General features: G+C 39.5%; 2 protein-coding genes across 6 annotated transcripts; one reads left to right on the forward strand and one right to left on the reverse strand.

Annotated features, from left to right (window-relative positions):
• Window positions 1–1826: 1826 nt before the first annotated feature.
• LOC141612398 (peroxisomal nicotinamide adenine dinucleotide carrier-like) lies at window positions 1827–8828 on the reverse strand. Of its 5 annotated transcripts, none has more exons than XR_012529082.1 (5): window positions 8622–8828; window positions 8446–8521; window positions 6374–6567; window positions 3836–5189; window positions 1827–2217 (listed from the first exon to the last, which is right to left on the reverse strand). XR_012529082.1 is itself a non-coding variant. In XM_074431162.1 (5 exons), exons 2-5 carry the CDS (start codon window positions 8511–8513, stop codon window positions 2159–2161), a joined length of 237 nt encoding a protein of 78 aa, XP_074287263.1. In that variant the 5' UTR covers window positions 8514–8521; window positions 8622–8828; the 3' UTR covers window positions 1827–2158. The 5 variants fall into 5 exon arrangements, 3 of the variants coding, with proteins under 3 accessions (XP_074287263.1, XP_074287262.1, XP_074287260.1); XM_074431162.1 differs by lacking the exon at window positions 6374–6567 and adding an exon at window positions 2808–2862 and having other exon boundaries at window positions 3836–3890; XM_074431161.1 differs by lacking the exon at window positions 6374–6567 and adding an exon at window positions 2808–2862 and having other exon boundaries at window positions 8637–8825.
• A 564-nt stretch (window positions 8829–9392) lies between these two features.
• Window positions 9393–14857, forward strand: LOC141614725 (uncharacterized). Its single transcript, XM_074433470.1, has 3 exons — window positions 9393–10696; window positions 10792–11623; window positions 11759–14857. Exons 1-3 carry the CDS (start codon window positions 9393–9395, stop codon window positions 14855–14857), a joined length of 5235 nt encoding a protein of 1744 aa, XP_074289571.1.
• The last annotated feature ends 9305 nt before the right edge of the window (window positions 14858–24162 follow it).

Below are 24162 nucleotides of genomic sequence, written 5' to 3' on the forward strand. Positions count from 1 at the left end.
GAATTTTAAAATAAAACTCGAAAATATTATCTTAATGCTCAAAAGTTATTCCATCTGATATAGCATATCAGATGTATAATCCACTTACTGAGATGAGATGTCATGGCTCATATAATTATTCAATTTGTTATTTTTTGCTTTGTGAGTTAATTTCTTTTATAAACTATAAAACATCAAAATTGTCGTAGAAAATTTAGATAAAGATAAATTGTTGAACTACTATAATATGAAAATTAAAGGCTACTCATAATACATAATAATGGTTACCCACAAAACTACAATCAAAATTAAAGTTGGAAAATAAAATGAAGTTGTTGAATTACAAAATGAAAACTTTGACATTTATTATTGATTTGAGTTTGTAATTTGATTTTTCTACAAGACATTTTATGCGATTTTCATATAATTTTTCGATACTTTTACACTTTTTATATTTGCTACCCCAAACTTGAAATCCTGGGTCGCCACTCGCCCCTGTGTATACTCTCTTCGTTATTTATATATGGCGGTTTTACATTTACGCGGTAAGTCTTTGATTTTAATATTTACAAAAATATATAAAAATTATAAAAATGCTACTATTAAATTCGTTACAAAAGCTCTTTCATATAAATATAATATCATAATATAAATTTATCATATTGGATAACTTATACAAGAACCAATATTTTAGGTTATTTATACTGAAACTAAAATGAAATATTATGCAAGGATTTAAACTACGAAAATCCAATCAAAGCCATAAACTGCGAAGAGTAGGTCTCTTGAGAGACGGTCTTTTAATAAATTTTATTGAGAGACCATTGTATAATTTTAAGAAAAAATGGTACTAAAGGTAATAAAATAGGTACAAATCATGATTAATGATAAAATTGGTACATTTATTATGTAAATAGGTAAGAAATTACTATGTTATCAACAACATAAGGGGTACGAAATGCAAATAAAAGGGTACGAAAAATTGTTCTCTCAATAACTTAGTGAGAGACTGTCTCTCCCAAATTTTAGTGAACTGCGAAAGTTTTGAATTAAGAGTCTCATACTCTATTTCCGCCCCAATTTTTTGTCAAAACAAAAGTTATCGTCTTTGAAATTGTATAAATAAGTTATGACTAGTCAATTTTTTTGTTTTTAAAAAAATGTAAAGTACAAGTGAAAAGATGAAGTAAATTATAAAGCCTATAAATGAAAAAAAATCCTTATAATAAAGTCATCCAGGATCAATGACCATATCTCCTCTGGCCAGTGGCCACAATCCTCCTAGGGAATATGCGATATGGCAATTTTCTGTTCAAGTCCCTTTTCTCCATTTTTTATTTTAGTTTATGTTGATTAAACTTTTAACCATGACTTTATTTAATCGTGAAATAATTTAATTGAAGACCAAAAGTAAGGAAAAAATAAGGATAAACGAGGGTTAAGCCTAGGGATTGGGGACACTAGGGCAGATTTTGGTGAGTCTCACATTGCATCCGTCCCAATTAAGACGGATGCAGGTAATGATTTGATGGATGATAGGATGGGTATGGTAGTAAAAGTATCACCCGTTTGCGGGTATCATTTGACACGACCCCGTCCCGCTTATACCTGCCTTATCCACATCCCTGTCTTACAAAACCAACAATTATACACTCTAAAATTGCACATGTCATTGGTCAAACAGCTAAGCTCCATCTCTTGAAGAGCAATATAGGAATGCGGCCAGTAGTGAGGGTTGTATATAAAATTATACATATTTGTGTGCATCTAACAAACATTAATACATTAATGACATCAATATACGCGTAAAATTGTCCAGGATTGTATTCTCATAAGAGCTTGATCCGTTGTGAAAATAAATGCATTTCTGCACCAACATTTAATCCGTCAAGTAGTTCATCAATACAGTACATAATGTATGAGATTCTGGCTTGTCATAAACTCCGTAAGTAGTTCATCAATACAGTACATAATGTATGAGATTCTGGCATACGGAGTACTAAATTATTTTGCACATCAACTGGTGCGTCGTAACATGTGTAGGTGAAAAAGAGCCGGATTTACAGTTATCAAGGCTTTGGCACCACCGACTTTAAGCCATTTTTACTAATTCCTCCTTAATCATAAACAAGATGGCAGCAGCGGCAACAACACTTTGTACAATTTTAGTGCGCATCCCTTAATAAAATCCAGCTAAACCTTCATTATGAATCATCTTCATGATCGCATCAAATGTTCCTGGGAACATTACAAACATCAATGATAATAGCATAACATGAAGATCAATGGTCATAAAAATAGTAAAATGTGCGTACAGCCATGTGCTACGTAAAATTAATCGCTGCCTCTTGACAGCTTCACGTCTTCATATCATGACATCACCATAAGCTTCAGCTCACTCAAGAAAAAGACCACGTCTCAAATCACAGTGAAATCTGAGAGCACTTTTGCAATAAATAGCTAAAATCTTACGGTTTAAATCAACTCTTAAGGTATCTTATACTTATCATGTGATCACATACTCCATAGAGATGCCTTACTTTCTGCATCATGACAAACCTTTGGTTTATAGTTTATACTGTCCTTTGCATCACCATAAGAAGACCAAATTGCTTCTTTTTTGACTTACTTAGTACTCGGTAAATAAGCTATAACATGATCTCTCAGAATTATCGACATCTGTAGACTTTCATTTAATTTAAGCCCTTCCATGACTAGTTGTTAGTTGTTACCCAGGTAAAAATCAAACGACTTAAATCAAGTTGGAAATTCAGTCATTTTCGCAATCGAGAGTCTATAAAAAAGTGGAAACTGAAGTATTTACAAACTTTCGTAATGATGCCTCTTGTCTGCTTCAGCAACTTGTTTCGCCTGAAGCCTAGACTGCAAAAAAAAAAAGGGTACAATTAGAAAACATGCTGACCTAAGTTCGATACTATAGTTAAATTTATGCTTTGGCACACATAAGAGAACAGCACAGGTAAATTCAAGTTTCTCCTTTAATTGTTAAAGTCATGAGAGGTAGCAAAACCCTCTTTTCCTCTTCTCTTCAAACTCCCAATAATAAAGGTGAACAGGCCAGAGTCAATTGGATAGGAAAAGTATCAGTCAATAGAAAAGGCATATCCGATTTTCCTGTTAATATGTCAAATGAGCGAATATGGGGTAGCATTTCTTCTAGTTGAAATATATAATGACCAAATATACCGATACACTTGAACATGATAACCATAACAGGTAGCACGGGTAAATTCAAGTTTCTTCTAGGTCGGCGCAGATCTAACCAGAAGTTCTCATTCAATTTCATGAAGATCAATGATCATAAAAACAGTAAAATGTGCAGTGCAGCCACGTGCTACGTAAAATTAGTCGCTGCCTCTTGACAACCACTCTTTCTAGTTTTAGATTAAAACTTGAGAGAATGTGACAGCTTCACATCACCATAAGCTTCAGCTCACTCAAGAAAGGCTAATCTAAGCTCAGACACTATCACTAAAATGACCCATCTCAAATCACGGTGAAATCTGATAGCACTTTTGCAATAAATAGCTAAATTCTTACAGTTCAAATCAACTCTAAGGTATCTTATACGAAGTACTCCTCATGTGATCACATAGAGATGCCTTACTTTCTGCATCATGACAAACCTTTGGTTTGGAGTTCGGTAAATTCAAGTGTTCGGACTTCGGTAAATAAGCTAACATGATCTCTGAGAATTATTGACATCAGTAGACTTTCATTTAATTTAAGCCTTTCCAAGACTAGTTCTTGCGCAGGTAAAAATCAAACGACTTAAATCAAGTCGGGAATTCAGTCATTTTCGCAATCAAGCAAGAATAACTGAAGTATTACAAACCTTCGTAATGATGCCTCTTGTCTGTTCCAGCAACTTGTTTTGCCTGAAGCCGAGACTGCAAAAAAGAAGAAGGTACACAATTAGGGAACATGCTGGCCTAAGTTCAATAGGATCATGTAGGTCAACAAGAGTTAAATTTATGTTTTGGCACACATAAAAGAACAGCACAGGTAAATTCAAGTTTCTCCCTTTATTGTAAAAGTTCACTTCACTGGTAAAACTACTTGTTAAAGAAAAATAGTCGGATCTCCCACGAGAAATATTTATAGCTCCTTGCATCAGAATTCTGATTTCTGAATTTATAGCTTCAATATCCAACAGTCACGCCCACCAGATTTTTTTCTTTGAAAAGAAAAATAGAAATCTATAGGTCTTTCGGAGAATTCCTTGAAAACTTATTCTTAGTACAAGCATGCTCCCCAAAGATGAAGTCAATACCCTGACGACCAAAAGTGGATGTGTCACAACAGTGGCTCCAAGCTTTAGGTGGAAAGTTGATATTTACAACTTTGATACCAAGACAAATGCCAACCTCTAATGCAGTTACACCATTGCTAGCGGTCTTTTTCATTGCACGTCTTTCCTTTACTTTTTTTCAACAGGGTTCCATACAGCATAAACTGCATGGAGGATTGCCTTCCTGCAGGTGCATGTGCACATAACACCACCTTAATTATGACAATAAAATGCTCCATATACTATCAACCCTCGGCCAAGATATGTAAATAATTCAATTAAGTACCATTATTGATGTTCGAATCGCCTCTTTTCCAAAAGCCCAAAAATCCAGTTACACTGTAAACTTCTTGCAACTACAAATTTTATAAATGAAAATAAAGTTGTGTAGACCATACCATGCCACTAAAGGAACAAGCTTGCCGTAAAAGCAAGGCGTACCATATAAATTTTGTTAGCACTCAGCATACCTACGAATCTCATGGTATCCAGGGATCCATGATACAAAAATTCACCATTCTCATTATTATACAATGTATTTACTAGTCTTTTACGCTGATCATAGAAATTGCTAGTGGTTACAACTTGCATCATCCGTGCCATGCTATGTTTATGGAGACCAATTAGACATCACTTAAGGACTCAACGAGGTCTGTATAATACAGCAGAAGATCGAGGTCATGGAATAAGGAATTAAAATGTAACTACATGCTCAATGAAGAGCAAAAAACAGTAAATACGAACAAGCCATTTGATGATTGGAGGGAAGTGATGAGACATGGATACTACATACTGCATTGCTAGCTCTATATGGAGGTGGCTCAATGGCTGCTATAATTTCTTCAGGAGTCTTTGGAGCTTGTCGATGGTGGTTCTTCTTGGAGGACTTGGTGTGGATCTGTAAAAAGAAAAGAAGACAAAAAAATAAGCATTCCAAAAACAGGAACTACTCATTCTAGCTTAGTATTCTACACACATCATTCAACATATGTGCAGAGCAGCATGCAGTTAAAGAACAAGTTTCAATAGTATATACCAATGCTGAACAATAGAGGAAGACATCACGGGATCATATGTTATCATCGTATAGGGAACAGAGACAGTTCAATCTAATATAAATTGTGAAGACAATACAAGGGTAGGAGAAGTTGCAACAGATGATACCAGCATGAAGACCTCAACAAAGAAAACAAATCAATCACCTCAACTGAAAAATGTTGGAAAGACCTATTTCTCGGCAATCACCTAACTCAATTAATACTGTGCTAGGAGCCAAGGTGTAGTTGCTCTATCCAATATTTCGTATCATTCGACGCTTATGATCTCTGTTAGTCAGAATGTTGGACAGCTAAACTCATGGGCACAATCCAGCATAAAGTAACAGCGTAAATTCAAACATCACACCACACTAGTTATTCGTAGTTCTAAGTTCTGTATGGCGGATTGGCGGGTGTTCATCTCATTTTGTACTACATGTATTGTGCTGAAAAATCCTATTACTTTTACAGTCACCAACTCATGTTGACAATATGCATATTAGCTACTAAGAACTTCACTGTCTTGCTTTGAATGTGGAGCATATCTTTATTTGTAATGGATAATGAAGAAAGAGATGATGAAGAAAGAGGTTAAAAAGAACGAGAGTGGGAAGCAACAACATTACAGCCTTACACAGTTACACCCTATTCCTAAAATGATTTGCAGGGTGGGAAGCACATGACCCAAAAAAAGTATGATTCTGTACGTAATTGTAGAAAACCTACTTTGATGGTTAATGCATGTCCAGAGAATTGTTGATTATTAATTCAAACCCGAAATTTTGACTAGAAAAAAAAAGGCCAATTTGGTTTGCTACTCAGGCATCTCAATATGAGGTGTTCAAAGAAATATAAGTGCCATGCTATGGTGATAAGCAGGTAAACTAACATTTATGATTTATTCATTCAACGAGACAGTAAAGCAACAAGGGGAGATACTTGATGTTAGTATGTAGCTACATGTAGAAGCAAATTTAATAACACCCAAAAACATCGACGAAGAGGTTCTATGAACAAGGATCAGAATTAAATAGGGCCAACCTACCAGAATAAGAGAGTTTTATGAACTCCCAAGACCTAATCCTCTACACAATCTTTTCAGTCAGCACACCCAAATACTTAAAAGTCAGGCTCCCCTCCTTAAGCATGAGACTTGCAGTAACTCCTTAATTAGACCCTCCCGAACTCCAATGAATAAGCAGCAAATTTCTCAAGATTTAGCTGCACTCCACTAGCCTGCTAGTTAGAGGCGTGTCACAAAAGTAAAAACTTGAGTGAGATCGCTGTTGCCAACGGATAAAGTGAGCATTGAAGACGGCCAAATACCCCCTCCGTCCCAATTATTTGTTAACCTTTGATTAAAATACCCCTCACAAATTATTAAAAAAAGGTAACAAATAAATGGGACGGAGGGAGTAAATGTTAAACTGAATGCTTTAAACTTTCTCAGGAACAGCGATAAATACACCATTCCATCATGTAGCAAACATTACATCTACACAATATCTCAAACGAAAATAAATGTTGTGTGACGAATGAATCACATAATGTGAAAACTAGTGTTGAATAGCAAAATCAACAAGTGGTATCAGAGCCCAATATTTAGGCGTTGAATAGCAAAAACCAATCAGATAATGTGAAAACTACTGTTGGAACAATCAATCTCTTGATCATAAACAAATGCAGTAGAAGGAAAGGGAGATAGGGTCAACCCAAATTTATCTGTAGCTGCAATCATAAATCAAAGATATCAAATCACAAACGATTTACAAAAAAGTTACCATACACAATACCGTATGTCAAATAGATGCTACTCTCCTAGAAAACATACATATGTAAACTAGGACTTGGGTTTTCTTAATCAAATACAGCTTAACGAGTTAGTTTTGCACATCAATAATCACACTCTAAGCTGATATCTCCATATCTTCTCCAGCGAATATGTACTAGAAGATACCAAACTGAACCAATGAAATCAAGAGCTAATCTTGGCAAACCATGTTCTAATTAACAGAAGGGAAACGATCAATAATGCAACAAGAAGACTTTGATTGAGTAACTTACTTACATTATACCATCCATCATACACTGCGAATTAGGGACTTGGTTTATTTAAATAAGTAATTGCTTCACGGGGATTTACAAAGAACAATTGACACCAACAGGCTAAACTAGGCAGAATTGGTTGCACAGCAGTTTGATTTTGAATGCTAAGTACTATTCTCAGTCTATCAGTGAGTCGGTGTCAATACAGAAATCAGCCAGTGAATTTGCATTCTGACGTAGGTGCTGTTCTAAGTCTCTCAGTGAGACAGTGTCAATACAGAGATCAACCAGTGATTTTGAAGGATTCTGAAGCGGGTTTCTTTACTCGGAGATTGGACAAAATCCAACAAATTTTAAAATGAGCCACTAACATACTTAAACATGGATCCACCCCGAAACCAAAGAGATATTTTGGACCTGAACGTAAAGTTTTGACTTGAATTGCAAAAAAAAAAAAAAAACACTAAATAACCAAAGAGATCCTGGTTCTGCTACTCAACACCTAACAATGCTATGCATTATGTTAAAGGCAAACAAGAGCTACTACCCTCTATATGTAAAAACTTTCAACTTTTTAAGTAAAAATATCGAATTTTTCAAAATCTTGGCTCCGTTGGCCCGATGAATTCAAATCTTGGCTCCCCATGTATTCTATTCTATTACTCTACATTACTGAATTGCACCCGATGAATTCAAATCTTGGCTCCGTTGTCCCGTCATGGTTCCACTCATACGGAACCAGTTTTTAAAATCATAGGAATAACAATAATTTCCTAACAAATCCATGAAATTTAATGACAAAGCAACTCTTGTAATAAACACAAATACAAATTCTTTTCCTCAATCAGAATCCATGAAATTTAGTGAAACATTACTCGTCATCAACTAAATGAATAGCAGAGCTAGAGCGTTACATCTTTTCCTAAATCAGAATCCCGTCTTCCACAAATAACTTGGTGCCGTAATCAGCCCAGTCAATTATAATGTAAAATTTCAGAATTACAAATGAAAACACAAACAATTGAGTGATAAATACATGAAAACATTCACATCAAAGATTAAAAAATATACCGGCGATTCTTCTTATCCAGGAGCCAACGGCAGGTGTTGCGATCGTCCGAAATTGCTTCGGTGTCCATGATTGTTCCTTCATTTATATTAATAAACCATCGAAAACACAAATTAGGCAGAAATTGATTATATATACCATCATTGCATGTGATGAGGGAGAAGAAACGAGAACAAACCCTAATTTGTTTTACCAAATTCTTGTTTAAGACGGAGGTATCGGTCTATTAGAGAAAATGCGCGGCAAAGAGTTCCCGCGGACTAAGATGATCGGCGGAGTAATTTGAAATTCTTTTTGGTTATGGTGTTCTTATGAAAAGAACTAATTGACCGAGTAGAGTTGTTTTAATTTTAAATTGATTTCATCCGACATTGGATGGACATATGATTTTCGCTCTCTTTTATTTTCGTGTCTCGTTTTGTGGTCTCATCACCTTATCTTCTAGCACATAATTATTTTATGATATTCACACAATTTGTTTCTATGATTAATGCTTATTAGTTTGGATGTCCGTGCGTTGTAACGAGTTAATTAATTAACTTAGTAACAAAAAAATGGTTATAAGGTGTTGATACCTCATATTTATAATCATAAGACCGCCGCAACCTTTGTAATACTACTCTGTTCAACAAGCATTGTAGCAACAATTATACGAAAAGAAATTGTACGAAAAGAAAATTCGATTTTTTTTCCTTAAAGGGTCTTCCTAGGGTTCTATGGGAGTTTCGTCCTAGTTCATCTACGCTTCTTCCTTCTTGTTCAAGGGCCCTACCTACATCGTGTGTGTAGTTTTGGCTTATAGGTGCGTTCTTTTCTGCTATTTTTCACGCGGTTTGTCGTTTAAGGAAAGTTAGGGTTTCTGTGTTTGCGCGGGTTTTTGTCTGGGGTTTTTTCGCATATTAGGGTTGCTTTGGTTTCATTACGTGCTATAGCTGGAGTTCTCTGAACTATGGCGTGTGGGAGAAGTAAGGGTAAAGGAGTGCTAGGAGAGTGCTCAAACGGAGGACGGGAGGTTTTTGTTTGGGAGGCTGACGAGGAGGAGGGCTGTGAAGGGCATGCGGAGAAGATTCTTGTTGGGAAGATTTGGGCTACAAAGACGATTAATAGTAAAGCAGCCATTGATACGATGCTTCGCTTATGGAATCCAACGGGGAAGGTGATGGGTAATGTGCTCGATGTAAAGGAGAGAACTTTCCTATTCAGATTCGAGGACGATAGGGATAAAACTAGGGTTATTGAGGGCCAACCTTGGCACTTTGACAAGTTTGTGTGGTGCTTCAATGAACCTAGTGGGGAGGGGAAGCTGTCTGACACGATTCTTGATAAGTTACCGATTTGGGCTCGTATTTATGATCTCCCAATTAAAGGTCGTACCAATGAAGCTAATTTGAAGAGATTGGGGGAGCAGCTGGGGACTTTCGTTATGCGTGACGTTCTTCCATATCCGGAGCTGGAGAAGGCGGTTCGAATTCAGATACTTCATAATATTCGAAAACCGCTTCAACCATTGGTGGAGGTCAGATTGGCAGATGGTAAGGTTAACACGTTCGATGTAAAATACGAGAGGCTACCGCTTTTTTGCTATGGGTGTGGTGTTCTGGGTCATGGTCTCAAAGATTGTGATAAGGGGCCGCATGATGAGGATAACCTGATTTATGGAGAGAAACTTCGTGCTTCACCGAGGAAGGGTGGTAAGGCGGGTGTGGCGGAGGGGCGTAAGACTTGTAGAGATTTGAGACCGGAGTTTGATGAGGAGTATCGGCGGTGTGAGGAGGAGATGATTGCGAAGTTAAAACGTATTGCTTTGACAAGTAAGGCCAAGTTTCAGAAGGGAGAGGAAGGTATGGAGCTTCGGAGTGTATTGGAGGGGAGTGCGCAAGAAGGGCAAGGGAATGATGGTGTAGGAAGCACGGGGTCTATGCAATGGGAGGGTGGTAGACGTGTTGAAGGGAAGACTGTGGATATCATGTTTGCTGGGGATAGGGGTGCTGATATGGTGGAGATTGTAGAGAATAACACGATGGCTAGTGGGCAGGCTGGTGAGGTTGTGGCCGAGAAGGTTGATGGGGAGTCTGGTAGGGTGGACCCGTTAGTGGTGGGGTTTTCTTGTGGGAGGAAATGGCAGCGGTTTGGGCGTGCGGATCAAGGAGGGGTTTTGGTTTCGACTGATTTGGCTGCTGAGGGTTTTTTAAACGAAAATTATAAGCGGTTGAGGGATAATGATGATGAGGAGGTTGATATTGGTTCGAGAAAGTTTGCTTGTCACAGGGATGTGTATATATCTGAGGCGGAGGTTGACCCGAGTCAACCCCGCCGGGCCCAATGAATCTATTGAGTCTTAACTGCAGGGGGTTGGGCAATCCCTCTGCGGTTGGCGGGCTCCGGAATCTTGTCCGGAGGGAGGCCCCGGCTTTGGTCTTTCTGTGTGAGACGAAGCTGAGTAGTGAGGAGATGAAGTCAGTTTTTTCACGTTTTGAGGATTATGGTGGGATGGCGGTGGATAGTGTGGGGAGGTCTGGGGGTCTGGCCTTTATGTGGAGGAAAGATGTTCATGTTGTGTTTCGGTCTGCTTCTGTTCATTTTATGGACTTTGATGTCCGGATAGATGGTCTTGATTGGAGATGTACGGGGTTTTATGGGTGGCCGGCAGTTCATGAGCGCTACTTATCTTGGGAATTACTCCGGTCTCTAGCTGCTGAGTCACGGATCCCGTGGTTATGTGTGGGGGATTTTAATGAGATTCTTTATGCTCATGAGATGAAAGGGGGCAATAGGGCACAGCGACAAATGAACAATTTTAGAGAAGCTGTGGATGTGTGTGAGCTAAGCGATTTGGGTTTTGAGGGGTATGAATTCACTTTTGATAATGGGCAAGCTGGTATGGATAATAGGCAATGTCGGTTGGATCGTGCTTTCAGTACTGAGGGATGGCGGGATTTTTACCCATATGCGAAGGTGATTAATATGACTCGTGAGTGGTCGGATCACTCGCCTGTTAAGGTGGTGCTCGATGGCCGAGAGAGGATTGACGGGCCACGTATGCGTAATTTCCGTTTTGAACAAATTTGGGTGGGGGAAGAGGGGTGTGAGGATGCTATTAAGAAGACGTGGGAGGAGGAGGATTGGAATGTTGTGGACACTATTGCTAGGTGTGCGCGAGAACTGCAAAAGTGGAAGGGGGTGAGTATAGGTAAAATAATGAGAGACTTGGGTCGGAAGAGGAGACGGCTGGATTGATTGAATAGCAATGAGAGGACCGTGGAGAACGTAAGGGAGAGGAAGACTGTCATTAAGGACATCAATTGTCTTTTGCAGCAGGAGGAGGTCTTCTGGAGGCAGAGATCGAGGGCTTTGTGGCTGAAGGAGGGTGATAGAAATACTAAGTATTTTCATAGGAAGGCGGGACAGCGAAAAAAGAAGAATCGAATTGGGAGGATTATTGTCGAAGGGGAGCGGGTTGTGACGGGAGATGTGGGGATAAAGGGGGCGGCTGTCGATTTCTTTAGTTCTCTGTTTACATCTTCGCGGCCGGGTGCTTTCGATGGGCTGCTAGACGGTGTCAGGGATAGGGTAACGACGGAAATGAATGAAAATTTAAGGGTTGTGTATAAGAGTGAAGAGGTGTTTGGGGCCTTACAACAAATGAATCCTCTAAAGGCACCTGGTCCTGATGGTATGAATGCTCTCTTTTATCAAACTTATTGGCATATTGTGGGTCCGTCTGTCACGCGGTTGGTTCTTCGTATTTTGAACGGTGGGGAGAGCCCTGTAATTATAAATAATACTCATATCGTGTTAATCCCAAAGAAAAAGGCGCCGGATAAATTCACTGACTATCGACCGATAAGCTTATGCAATGTGTTATACAAGTTAGTGGCTAAAGTGTTAGCAAACAGATTGAAGCAGTTCCTGGGATGTCTAGTTTCGGAGAACCAGAGTGCCTTTACTCCCGGGAGGTTAATTTCTGATAATATTTTAGTTGCTTTTGAACTGTTTCATTACATGAAGAATGCTCGAAGTGGGGGTGGTCATTTGGCGCTGAAGTTGGATATGGCGAAGGCGTATGATAGAGTTGAATGGGTTTTTCTGGAGAGGGTGCTGCTGGCTATGGGGTTTGATGGACATTGGGTTGGTAATGTAATGAGGTGCGTTCGAACTGTGTCATATGAAGTGCTAATTAATGGGTCTCCGTCTGCGGCGTTCGTACCAGGGAGGGGTCTGCGTCAAGGGGATCCGTTATCTCCTTATCTGTTTATTCTCTGTGCAGAAGTGCTGTCAAGTATGATTAGGCGTAAGGTGGAGGAGGGGGTGCTTCATGGTATCCGGGTGGCACCGCTTTCGCCGGTTGTCTCACATCTATTTTTCGCGGACGATAGTTTGATCTTTGTTAAGGCTAGCGAGACTCAGGCCCGGGTTGTCATGGACTTGTTGGGTCAATATGAGAGTGCTTCTGGGCAGTTGGTTAGTAAGGAGAAGACTACAGTGTCTTTTAGTAAGGGTACAGCAGCTTGGAGGCGGGCTAAGGTGGCTTCGGTCTTGGGAGTTAAGGTGGTGCAGGAACAAGGGAAGTATCTAGGTTTACCAACGGTTATCGGTCACTCAAAACAAGTTCTTAATAAAGTTATCCGTGATAAGTTGAATAGTAAGATGCAGGGTTGGCGTGGTAAGTTATTTAGCCGAGCGGGTAGGGAGACTTTGATAAAGGCGGTTGCCCAATCTATTCCTACTTATGCGATGAGTGTTTTTAAGTTACCAGCCAATTTTTGTGATGAGCTTCGTTCTATTGTCTCGAGATTTTGGTGGGGTTCGGAGAATGGGAGAAGGAAGATATCATGGGTGGCGTGGGAGTCAATGTGCCGTGAAAAGGCTAAGGGGGGAATGGGGTTTCGAGATTTTGGTAAGTTTAATTTAGCTCTTTTAGCTAAGCAAGCCTGGCGTTTGACTTGCAATGAGGAAAGTTTGATGGTCCGAGTACTGAAGGGTAGGTATTTTCCGAGTTGTTCTTTTATGGATGCCGAAGTAGGAAATAATTCTAGTTATACTTGGAGGAGTATCTGTGATGCAAAGCAAGTGATGGGATTGGGTGTTCGGAGGCGGGTGGGTGACGGGAAAGGAACGAGGGTGTGGCTGGACCCGTGGATACCTGGAACGTCTTCTAGGTGTGTGATCTCACCGCGGGGTGCTTTCGATTTAGAGATGAAGGTTGATGAGTTGATGGTCGAAGGGGAGGCGAGGTGGGATAGGAATAAGATCGAGGCTATGTTTTTACCTTTTGAAGCGGAGAGGATTATGAGTATAAGGCTGAGTGCGTTAACCCAGGAGGACAGTTGGTGCTGGGATGGAACGAGTGACGGGGAGTACTCGGTTCGGGAGGGATATCGATTGTTAAATACGGAGGGCGGTGATGATGGGGAGCAGTCCGATGCTTCGATGGGGGGTTGGCTTTGGAAGACGATTTGGAGCACACCGGTATTACCAAGAATTAAAGTATTCATGTGGCAGCTGTGTTGTGATGCGTTACCAGTTAAAAGCAATATAGCGGCCCGGGTCCGGGACTTCGACTGTTCTTGTCCAAAGTGTCATGGTGATGAGGAGTCTTGTATCCATATGGTTCGGGATTGTGGATGGAATGAAGAGGTCTGGGAGACGGTGGGGCTGGCGGTCTTTAGGAGTCATAGAAGCTTGAGCATAAGGGAGTGGGTAGAGCAAGAATTGCGTGATATGGGGGTGGAGGAACGGATTCTTTTTATGACTTCGTGTTGGGTGCTGTGGGAACAGAGAAATAAATTGTTATTTGACAATGGGGTGTGGAGGGGCGAGCGAATTGTAAGGAGGGTGACGGATATGATTTGGGAAATGAAATGCTTGTCGGAGGATAGTTATGAGGAGCAACGGAGGCGGGATGTATCTTTGGAGGAGGGATGCTGGACTAGGCCGAGTGGTGGTGCTTGGAAGATTAATGTCGATGCAGGCGTTAAGGAGGGTATGGGCGTAGGCTTGGGAGCAGTTTGTAGGGATGGTGATGGACGGGTGGCTTGGGCAGTGTCGGTTCAGGATGAAAGTATTTGGTCCGTGCAAATGGCTGAGGCGGAGGCTGTTCTACTTGGTTTGAAGGAGGCTCAGCGTGTAGGGATGCGGAATGTTATCGTCGAGAGCGATTGTCTTAATGTGATTGCTGATCTAGAGGGAGGAAAGATGGGCCGTAGCGATATTTTTCTCATTTACAAAGAAATTCTTAGTTTAATTCCGTCTTTTGAATCTGTTATTTTTAATTATACTCGTAGGGCGAATAATAAGCTAGCTCACTTAGTATCTCATGCTTCGCCATGGTTCATAGGTAGGAGATTTTGGTTGGATGATTTGCCTTTATCTTTTGTGATTGCTGCGGAACAGGATTTAAGTAATATATGTTAAACCGTTTTGGTTTACTTCAAAAAAAAAAATAATCATAAGACCGCCATATCTTATGTTATCTTTCAATGTGGGACAATTCTATTATTTTTATTTTTATATAATCCTACATTATTTTTTCAATGTGGGACATATAACATACTAAGTACACAATTTTATATATGTACAAATTATATGAAATCTATACGCTAATGATAGCATTTTTACCACGAATCAAATGAGATGTAGAAGTTTTTGTCCCTCTTTCCTTTTTTGGTAACTTTTGTGTGGTCCAAATTTAATTACATGTGGGGTAGACTGGAATAAAGTGTTTTGTGTGGTCCAAAATCATTTTCTTAATTCTTGTGCAAAATAGAAGGGGGACAAAATGAATGAATAGGAGGGAGTATAATAATTAAAAGACTCTCCACTTTATTTTTTACATAAAAAAATATTATTTATAATACTTTCCTAAATTAATTTTTAAGATCGCCTCACCTTATAATAATTTTCTAATGTGGGACAATTCAACTATTTATATGTAGTATATTTACCACACCTACATTATTTTTCAATGTTGGACAAATAACACACGAAAAATTACACCATCTTTTTTACACCTATTTCGATATCCAACCTGATTTAATAATGAGAAAATATTATACTATCTATTTATATTCGAACGTTTTTTTCCATTTTTTGTCATAAATAAAACATGTACAAATAACAAATGATATGATTTAAATTACATTTTTTTCTAGCACAACTTTTAAGATGTAATTGAGGGAGTAATAAAATTTATAAACAAATGCAAAATATTTTCTTTTTCTGGTGCGATTTTGATTAATGATTAGAAATTATGATGTGTTTTAGTTACTCAAATGTAATGAGGCATAATAATTACCTATATTTGAAAGTTAAAAAGATTTAATTTTACTATTTATCAAAGTAAAAAAGCTCATTATTGATTTGTTTGTCGATTCAAGATCTTTTTATGCGACCCTTGATTGTATTATCATTCATAAATTTTCTATTTTAGTGCAGAGATTACCATTATATACGACACATTAATAACCAATTTATGTATATTTAGCACCCATTTTATTTTTAATTATGATTTTGTCTTAAATAAAGTTATTATACTATCGATTGTCTTAAAATAAACATTATAATATCACTAATATAGTAATATATAATCGCTTTTATAAATATCTATGTGATTAATATTTGCATGGTATTGTTGTAACTAAGGTTTGTCGTTAATACAAACTCTTATGAAACTCTCTAAGATAATATTTAAGCGATTCAAATATTTTGGGTTGATACCCCTAAGTTTCAAATATGACTCCAATTTATTATCATGTGATACCTCACCTCATGATAATCTTCTAATGTGGGACAATTCAACTATTTATATGTATTATATTTACCACACCTACATTATTTTTCAATGTGGGACAAACAATATAGTTAGAAATACACCAACTTTTTCGCACCTAATTCGACATCTAACCCAGTTTAATAATAATAAGCAAATAATATGAAACTATATTTTAATACTAGCATTTATTTACCACGAATGTAATTATATAATTTTTCAAAAAAAAAATTATGTTACTTTTTTGCTAAATGAGATGTATAAGTTTTTATATAAAAATTATAAACATCACTTGGACATAATAAAAACTATATATATCATACCGTTGAGATAATGATATAAACTCTTAAGAGCTCTCCAAGACAATGCTTAAGAGACTCATAAGGTTTTGGGTTGGTATTTAGGTTCTAAGGATGTCTTCTATTTATAATCATATGATCGCCCATCTTATGCTAAATTTTCAATGTGGGACAATTATATTATTTATACGTAATATATTCACCACACCAAATAAACTTGCATATATGGTGGGTTGAGCCTTATCCTTAAGCGCCTACATATCCGTTGTGACGGAATCAAACCCGCATCGTAGTTCGACATACATTGGTCTTGGCATTCTGCTGTCTCGACCTAAATACTGCTGGCACACATTCTGCTAACTATGCCCGAATACTGCTAGTATGCTTTCTGCTAACTATACCCAAATACTGTTGGTATGCATTCTGCTAACTATACCCAAATAGATGGTTTTTTTCCGAAGGGGTTGCCGTCACACATTGGAGATACTTCTCCCGCACTGTCACCCACTAGACTTAACAGTTTTCATGATCATAGCCTACTTGAGCTGTAATTCCTGGTGCCCAACTCCGAGCAGTATTGTTGTAATACCACTAGTTGCATTCGGTGGGGAATATTTTCATCTTTGTAACCCGAACTGGATTGCTTTACTCGGTGGAGACTTCTCCGTTCATCGTCATGTAGTAGTGGTGGGCTCTGGAGCCGATCGGTGACATAGCCCCAGTTGCATGAGGTCTAAAGTTTCTGACTTTAGGGCGTCTAGCTGAGGCGTACCTACTTAAACTTGGACATATATCATAACAGAAATCACATAATGTTATTCTGAACTTTCGGAAATCATAACTCAAACATGGAGGGGCTCAAGGCCCAAACTAAAACATTGGGTTGTTTCTGACCCGATTGCACGTGAAAAGGGGCTTCGCTCGTAATTATTACTTCATTTTGAAAATGGGCTTCAGCCGTAACATTTTGTTTTAAAATGGGCTTTGCTCGGGATATTTCGTTTTGAGGATGGGCTTCGCCGGGAGCTAACATTTTGAAAATGAGCTTCACCTGGGATCATTAACATTTATTTTGAAAGTGGGCTTCGCCCAGAATATTTTATTTTGAAAGTGGGCTCCTAACAACTCCTACCAAGGTTCATGTTAGTTTGACTCCCTAGGTTCATTAAATTCATTAGTTATAGGTTCCAAAATCGTTGCTTTGATACCACTTTGTAACACCCACAAACACGAAGGTGCCTTACCAAGACCACCTAATGCATGAAAGTGCTACCATTTCGGTTACCCGAGGCAATGTATATCAAATTGACCATAAAAGAACGTACTTTAATAGATAAGTTTAAAGTGATACATAACCAAATCCAAAACTGTCAAAACAGATACAACTGTTCCAAATCCAAAACCATTAAAACAAATGTGAAGTTTGATAACACATCGCAAGACTCTAAACGACTCATGGTGACTCAATCCCAACTATCCCTCGTGCATCCCCGAATGGATCACCACCGTTTTTAAAACAATTCAACGGGGTCAGTTATTGATTACACAATATAAGATAAGGTAATAACAATAATACATACAATCCTCCAACACCGTCACATCACCAATCACCTGACTAGCTTGAAGGTCTAGTTCTGCCAGATTACGGCCGCAACCAGTAATCCACACCGCCAGTGTGGGACCGCAGCCGTTCCCACCTAAGCCCCCCTCATCAATACCGAGCGCAAACCCATGTTCTTTAATGTCCACATCCCCTCTTGTGGCGGGTTCCACAAGGGGCGAATCAAGGGCGTGAAGCCACTCCCGCAAGTGACTCCACTCAGCCGAGGGCGCACCTCGCGAACCAAAGTCACAAACAACCACAATCAATTACAACATCAACAATTACCAATTCAATGCGATATAGATAAATGACATCAACCAATCAACCATCTAATATACATGTAACCAATAACTGAGTAGGAAATCCTACCTAGAAATGCAATCACCACAATCGTCACAACAACGAATTATAAGCGTTCCTCTACGAAATCACCTCAAATCAATCATACAATCATACAATCACCATCTAATATCAAAATACTCCCAAAACCTTTAAATTACCCAATTAGGGTTTCAACCAAAATAAACAAGACAATATAAAAAATGTACTAGGATCTTACCTACAACGTGACGGTCTCAACGACGTAAAAAACTCTGGATTCCGATGACACAAGCCTTAGGATTTGATAGCAATGCGAAAGAGAAGAGCAAGGTAACTTTGTTTTATCTTTGTGAAGTTTAGATTAAGGTAAAAGTGAAAAGAAACTGACAAAAAGAGTTTTTATATCCTTCTCGCATTGCTATCAAAACCCGTCAAATAACGCGTAAAATCCAACTTACTCGATCGAGTGGCCCCTACTCGATCGAATACCCATCAGACAGAACACTATTTCGTACGCAAAACTCACTTATTTGACAGAGTAAGCTTTACTCGATAGAGTACCCAACAACACATAAAACCGTAGTATTACAGTAGACACAAAAAGGCTATAAAAGTAAGCAATATTAAAAATTAATATTTTAATCATCTTTAATGTTTAAATTAATTATATTAAATAAATATAAAAAATGACTTACTTTAATAATTCTGTTAATACTAAAGGTTATACAAGATATAAAATCGATTTTTAAGTTGAGTTTGTAATTTTAATTAAGTAATAATTTTTAATCTATTATTTCAAACATAATGTAACACCCCCGCACACCAGAACGCCTTACCAAGGACCATTCCAGTATATGACGGTGTCACCATCTCGGTTTCCCGAGGAGGTAGATCAAATTAGACAATACAAGAACTATATCATATCATTTGAATATCTGTTACAATACAATTCTATTCACGGTCCCTAAGATATAGTTCAATTACAACACTTGTGATTCTATAACTCTAGACCAAAGAGCGTGATGACTCGATCCCTCCAATCCCAAAGCAGCAGTAATCAACAATACCGCTAAAACAACCGCTCACCATCCCCGAATGGATCACCGCAGATACCACAAAACAACACGGGGTCGATCGACTAATCAAGTATAAGATAAGACAATAAAGTAAACAGCTAATCATCCGCCATCTCAACCTTACCACATCGTATCATAATCGACTACACCGCGAAGGGTGTAGCCCTGCCAGACTACCCATCGCAACAGGTAGCCCTCGCCGCCAGTGGGTGACCGCGGTCCATTCCCACCTAGTCCAGCTCATCATCGAGCGACTAACATTCCCTGTCCCTTAATGTGCACATCCCCTCCCGTGGCGGGTTCCACGGAGGGCGAACTAGGGTGTGGAGCCACTCCCGCAAGTGACTCCACCACAATCACAATCACATACCCAGCTGTCACGCCACAACGACATCATCACCCCAACACCCATACTCCGATGATCAGCAGATAGCCACAAATTACAATACAATCATAATCTCAAATCAATTAACAGTAGACTGAGTAGGGAGACCCTACCTCATCGCAAAGCATGAAAGACTTCCAACTACAAACAAGCACGACTCCAATAAGCACCCTAACAATGATAACCATGTCCTATTACACGACTATACTCAAAGAATCATTCAAAAGGGCACAAGGCAGAAACTTACCTAACCTTGCACATCGGTGACGACATAGACAACCACCACCCACGTCCTCCTTGCTCCGCGAATCCCGACATTCCCATGGTAGGGGTTTAAGCTAATCCCTTTAAGGTATGAGGCTATGGAGTGATAGAGTAGGGAGATGGTCTAGGGTTAGAGAAAGAGAAACTGTCGAGGAGATGAGAAAAATAGAAATGAAACTCGCGAACTCGTACTTATATTAACGCGTCGACAGCAGCCATACTCGGTCGAGTATAGGAACACTCGGCCGAGTAGACTCCACTCGGTCGAGTATTGGTGATACTCGGCCGAGTGGCCTCAGCTAGGTCGAGTAACTAACCAATACGTCTCCTATTACCAGTCTGATCCCTCACCCAATCATTCCTAAGGTCTGTTTGGTCAACAAGGTCGGTCAACAACGCTCCTACAATCCTGGGTGTTACAATCTTCCCTCCTTAAAAGAACTTCGTCCCCGAAGTTCAGCCCGTACGACACTCCCCGCAAAAATTATGTACCAAGACCTTAACCACCTTCACAAAGGTGCACAAATTCACACTATCCATACATTACCATCAGCCAACTTACTCAACAACAATCCTCTATCACAGCTACCTTTCCAAACAATAACCCATTCTCAAAACAGTATTCACCCTATACCTACACAAGTATGCAATTGCAACACTTTACACAATGTAAGAAAACCATACACACTTGTAAACTACCACGTTCCATACGTTTATATTAAATATACAAATGCAAAGCGATACACCATTGTAAAGTACATAAGTACACAATCACCACATTCCGAACACGTATACCAACTATCATCAATTGAATCGAATCTTCATGTTACTTGACACCCTTGCGCCATAAAATTTTCATATTAATTGAATACAACATAGATGCGGCTTAAAGAAAACATAATTGTAATCCAGTAATTCCGAATGTGAGCACACCTAACATACATATGATTCCCAATATTTCATAAAATTAAATACTTACACATGAAGAAGATACATCTTTCATAAATAAAATACTTTTCATAAAATTGAGTTGAGACCTCCGTGTATAGTATAATCTTTATATTACCCGAATACAACATAGCTATCGCTTCAAGGAAACATGAACATAAATTCCGAATGTTAACTACATACATGTGATACAACATAGCTATCGCTTCAAGGAAACATGAACATAAATTCCGAATGTTAACTACATACATGTGATTCCAAAATCATAGGTATAACTAAACACATATTTTACATAATTAAATACTTAATTCCGCGACATTACTCTTCCCCTCTTAAAGGAACTTCGTCCCCGAAGTTCACCAGTAATCATTTTCCCAAACCCAACGCTAAAACGTACCACATGACGGTGACATTACTTATAAACTCATGTAGCTCAACTTGTTTTACGACATTACACTCTGGTGACTTATAAAAACCAAATACTTCAGCAACCAATATATATACTCTTATAGCGACAGTTAACACATAGAATAATTGAAAAAGAACAGGTCTATACGTAACCTCATTGAAACAATTATCATTGTAACCAAACATATACATACGTATAAAACTTCTTACAGTGAGCATGTGAAATGAGTAAAGTATTACCTTCATATAATTAAATGTCTAGGGTATTTCCCCCCCTTAAAATAACTAACCTGTTTTATACAACAAAACATTCATAAATTTATAGCCGATACCAACAATCACAAATCCATGATACCATAATGATCCATCTGTAGGACGTCATCTAGTATAACATAGTAAAACAAGTATCTAACAAGCTTTGTCACACAATTATCACGTAATTATGAAATTTTCATAACAAATTTCCAATGTCCCTCTGAAGTCGCAATAATCGGCCGAGTATGAAAGGCTACTCGGTCGAGTAAGTTTTACTCGGTCGAGTATAAGAATACTCGGCCGAGTAGACTCCGCTCGGTCGAGTAGTAATATATATATTCGGTCGAGTATACCTGCCAGAGAGTGTTTTGTCGACAACCTAGCTATCACTAACAACCTGCATCCATTCTTCACCATAGATCCAAAACATAACCAATTCCGACATTAAGTGACATTTAAAACTTCTCCATACGATAACCAAGTAACGGCCTTATGGCCAAATACAGTCATCCAACCCTAGATACTAAATACTGATAACAACATTCAAAGAAGAACAATAAATCCGATCGATAAGGTAAATCCATCATAGCCAATTAAGTCCAACACCAAATAAATCAAAGTAAATAACCTAACAACCTAAGATCAGCAACGAGGACCCTCCTCCATGTCATCACCACCACCTGCGTCAGAGGTACCTGCACCTGAACTCCCTGCACCTGGAAAACCTGCTGCTGCTGAGTAGTCCCCTCCTAGCTGACTACCGGAGTTGGCTCCCCACGGTCCCCGAGGTAGCCAAACTCGCCTCCTCTCGGTGTTCTCCGAAACTCGGGTCCACCCCATAACTGTGGAATACTCCCGTATCCACTCCCGGTCCTCTCCACCATACAGGCCGTGCAAATCAGTCCCGATGCCCCGATTAAGGGTCATCTCGTGTAGGTTGCGAGCACCAAAGTAGAAGAGATCCGCTCAGCCAGCTCATGGGGCTGCATCCTAGGGTCATGCACCGTAGGGTACGGCGAGTACTGATAGGGGTGGTAAGGGTAAGAGTCGGGGGCAGAGTAAGAGGGCTCAAACACAACCGGGTCTACCCTAGGCTGCCTAACTCCACGACGCTCCCTAGGTGGGGGAGGTGCCTGCTGCTGTCCCTCATGTACGGTGACGGGCTCAGGTAAGTCCAGGAGGATCCGTGGGTCAATCATGTAGGACTGGGGCTCAAGTCTAGGGATGCCACAAGGCTCCCACTCGGCCAAATGATCAACAACAGGGAGATGAGCTGGGTCCGGAAGCACCATCCACATAGTTCCCCTCACTCTCCAAGCATACGACCCATCATCCATCTTCCTCAACCATCGGTTCGACGCCGCATCGGGCGTCCATGGTGGGTACAACCTCAACATACTCATTCCCCTCGGAGGTGGGGCCTCAAAGTCGGTCGGTCGGCGAGCTAGGCGGGTCACTATGGCCCCGCAAGCAATAAATCGGGTCTCGATCGTGCCATGCGCTCCCGACTAGAGCACACTATACCAGAGCACTGTAGTAAAACGGTTTCCGGCGGTGGAGGTTAAGGTAGGACACAAGGAGCATGACTTCGTGAGAATTGAGCTTACTCACGTCCTCTCTCGAGTAAAGTAGACAGGTCAACATCCTTAGAAACATACGAAGGGGAACGTGCTGGATATCATTAATCAACATGGCACCGACGGTAGGGGCGGGTCCGCCACCAAATAAGGAAGGTACTGAGGTGCGCCACTGTTCTTGGCTACGTCACTAAGGTAGTCATCCTCCTCGGCCTCTAAACCTAAATGGTCAGCCAACTCATCAAGGGTAAGCTCATGATCCTCATTCATGAGACGAAAAGAGACGGTCTTGCCCTTCCTATCATAAACAAAAGAGCTTAAAAACTCTAAGGTCAAGTGGGGGTATGATTTCTTTCTCAAGTGATACAACCCCTCCATGCCCAAAATCTTGAAAATGTGAACTATGTCCTCCTTAATCCCCAAAGTCTCAAGGATACTAGGGTTGACACATCGGGTGGGGCGAAAAGGACGGCGCATAAGAGCCACAAAAGCCTTACGATGATCGAAGTTAGCAAAAATTACCGATGGATGTGCCTCCACCGGCGGTACAACCGGTCCATCGCTACATTGCCCACCTCGAGTTGGACATTCGCGCGAGGTCTCTTGTTGGGTAAACCTCTAGTTTTCACCATACTGCAAGAAAATCATTTTTAACAAAGGATTGACACTTGAAAGTTCTTAACACAAAGGACGGACTGTTTTACTTGTATATCGATTTTGGAATAAGCTTTGTGAGATAAACTATCAGAAATCACCATGTATTTTACAATTCACATAGTTCCAAGTTTTCAAATCGCCTCAAATCAGGAAATACT

This window comes from Silene latifolia, chromosome 11, assembly GCF_048544455.1.
Source record: "Silene latifolia isolate original U9 population chromosome 11, ASM4854445v1, whole genome shotgun sequence".
Lineage (NCBI taxonomy): Eukaryota > Viridiplantae > Streptophyta > Magnoliopsida > Caryophyllales > Caryophyllaceae > Silene > Silene latifolia.

What these genes read in the sequence shown, in the direction of transcription:
- LOC141614725 (XM_074433470.1), top strand. Translation starts at nt 9,393, where the DNA reads ATGGCGTGTGGGAGAAGTAAGGGTAAAGGAGTGCTAGGAGAGTGCTCA. An exon ending in GTTGATATTGGTTCGAGAAA is followed by an intron (nt 10,697 to 10,791) that starts GTTTGCTTGTCA and finishes TCTTAACTGCAG; the next exon opens with GGGGTTGGGCAATCCCTCTG. An exon ending in AACTGCAAAAGTGGAAGGGG is followed by an intron (nt 11,624 to 11,758) that starts GTGAGTATAGGT and finishes TGTCTTTTGCAG; the next exon opens with CAGGAGGAGGTCTTCTGGAG.
- LOC141612398 (XM_074431161.1), bottom strand. Translation starts at nt 4,114, where the DNA reads ATGCAAGGAGCTATAAATATTTCTCGTGGGAGATCCGACTATTTTTCT. An exon ending in CAAGAGGCATCATTACGAAG is followed by an intron (nt 2,863 to 3,835) that starts GTTTGTAATACT and finishes TTTTTTTTGCAG; the next exon opens with TCTAGGCTTCAGGCGAAACA. An exon ending in CAAGAGGCATCATTACGAAA is followed by an intron (nt 2,218 to 2,807) that starts GTTTGTAAATAC and finishes TAATGTTCCCAG; the next exon opens with GAACATTTGATGCGATCATG.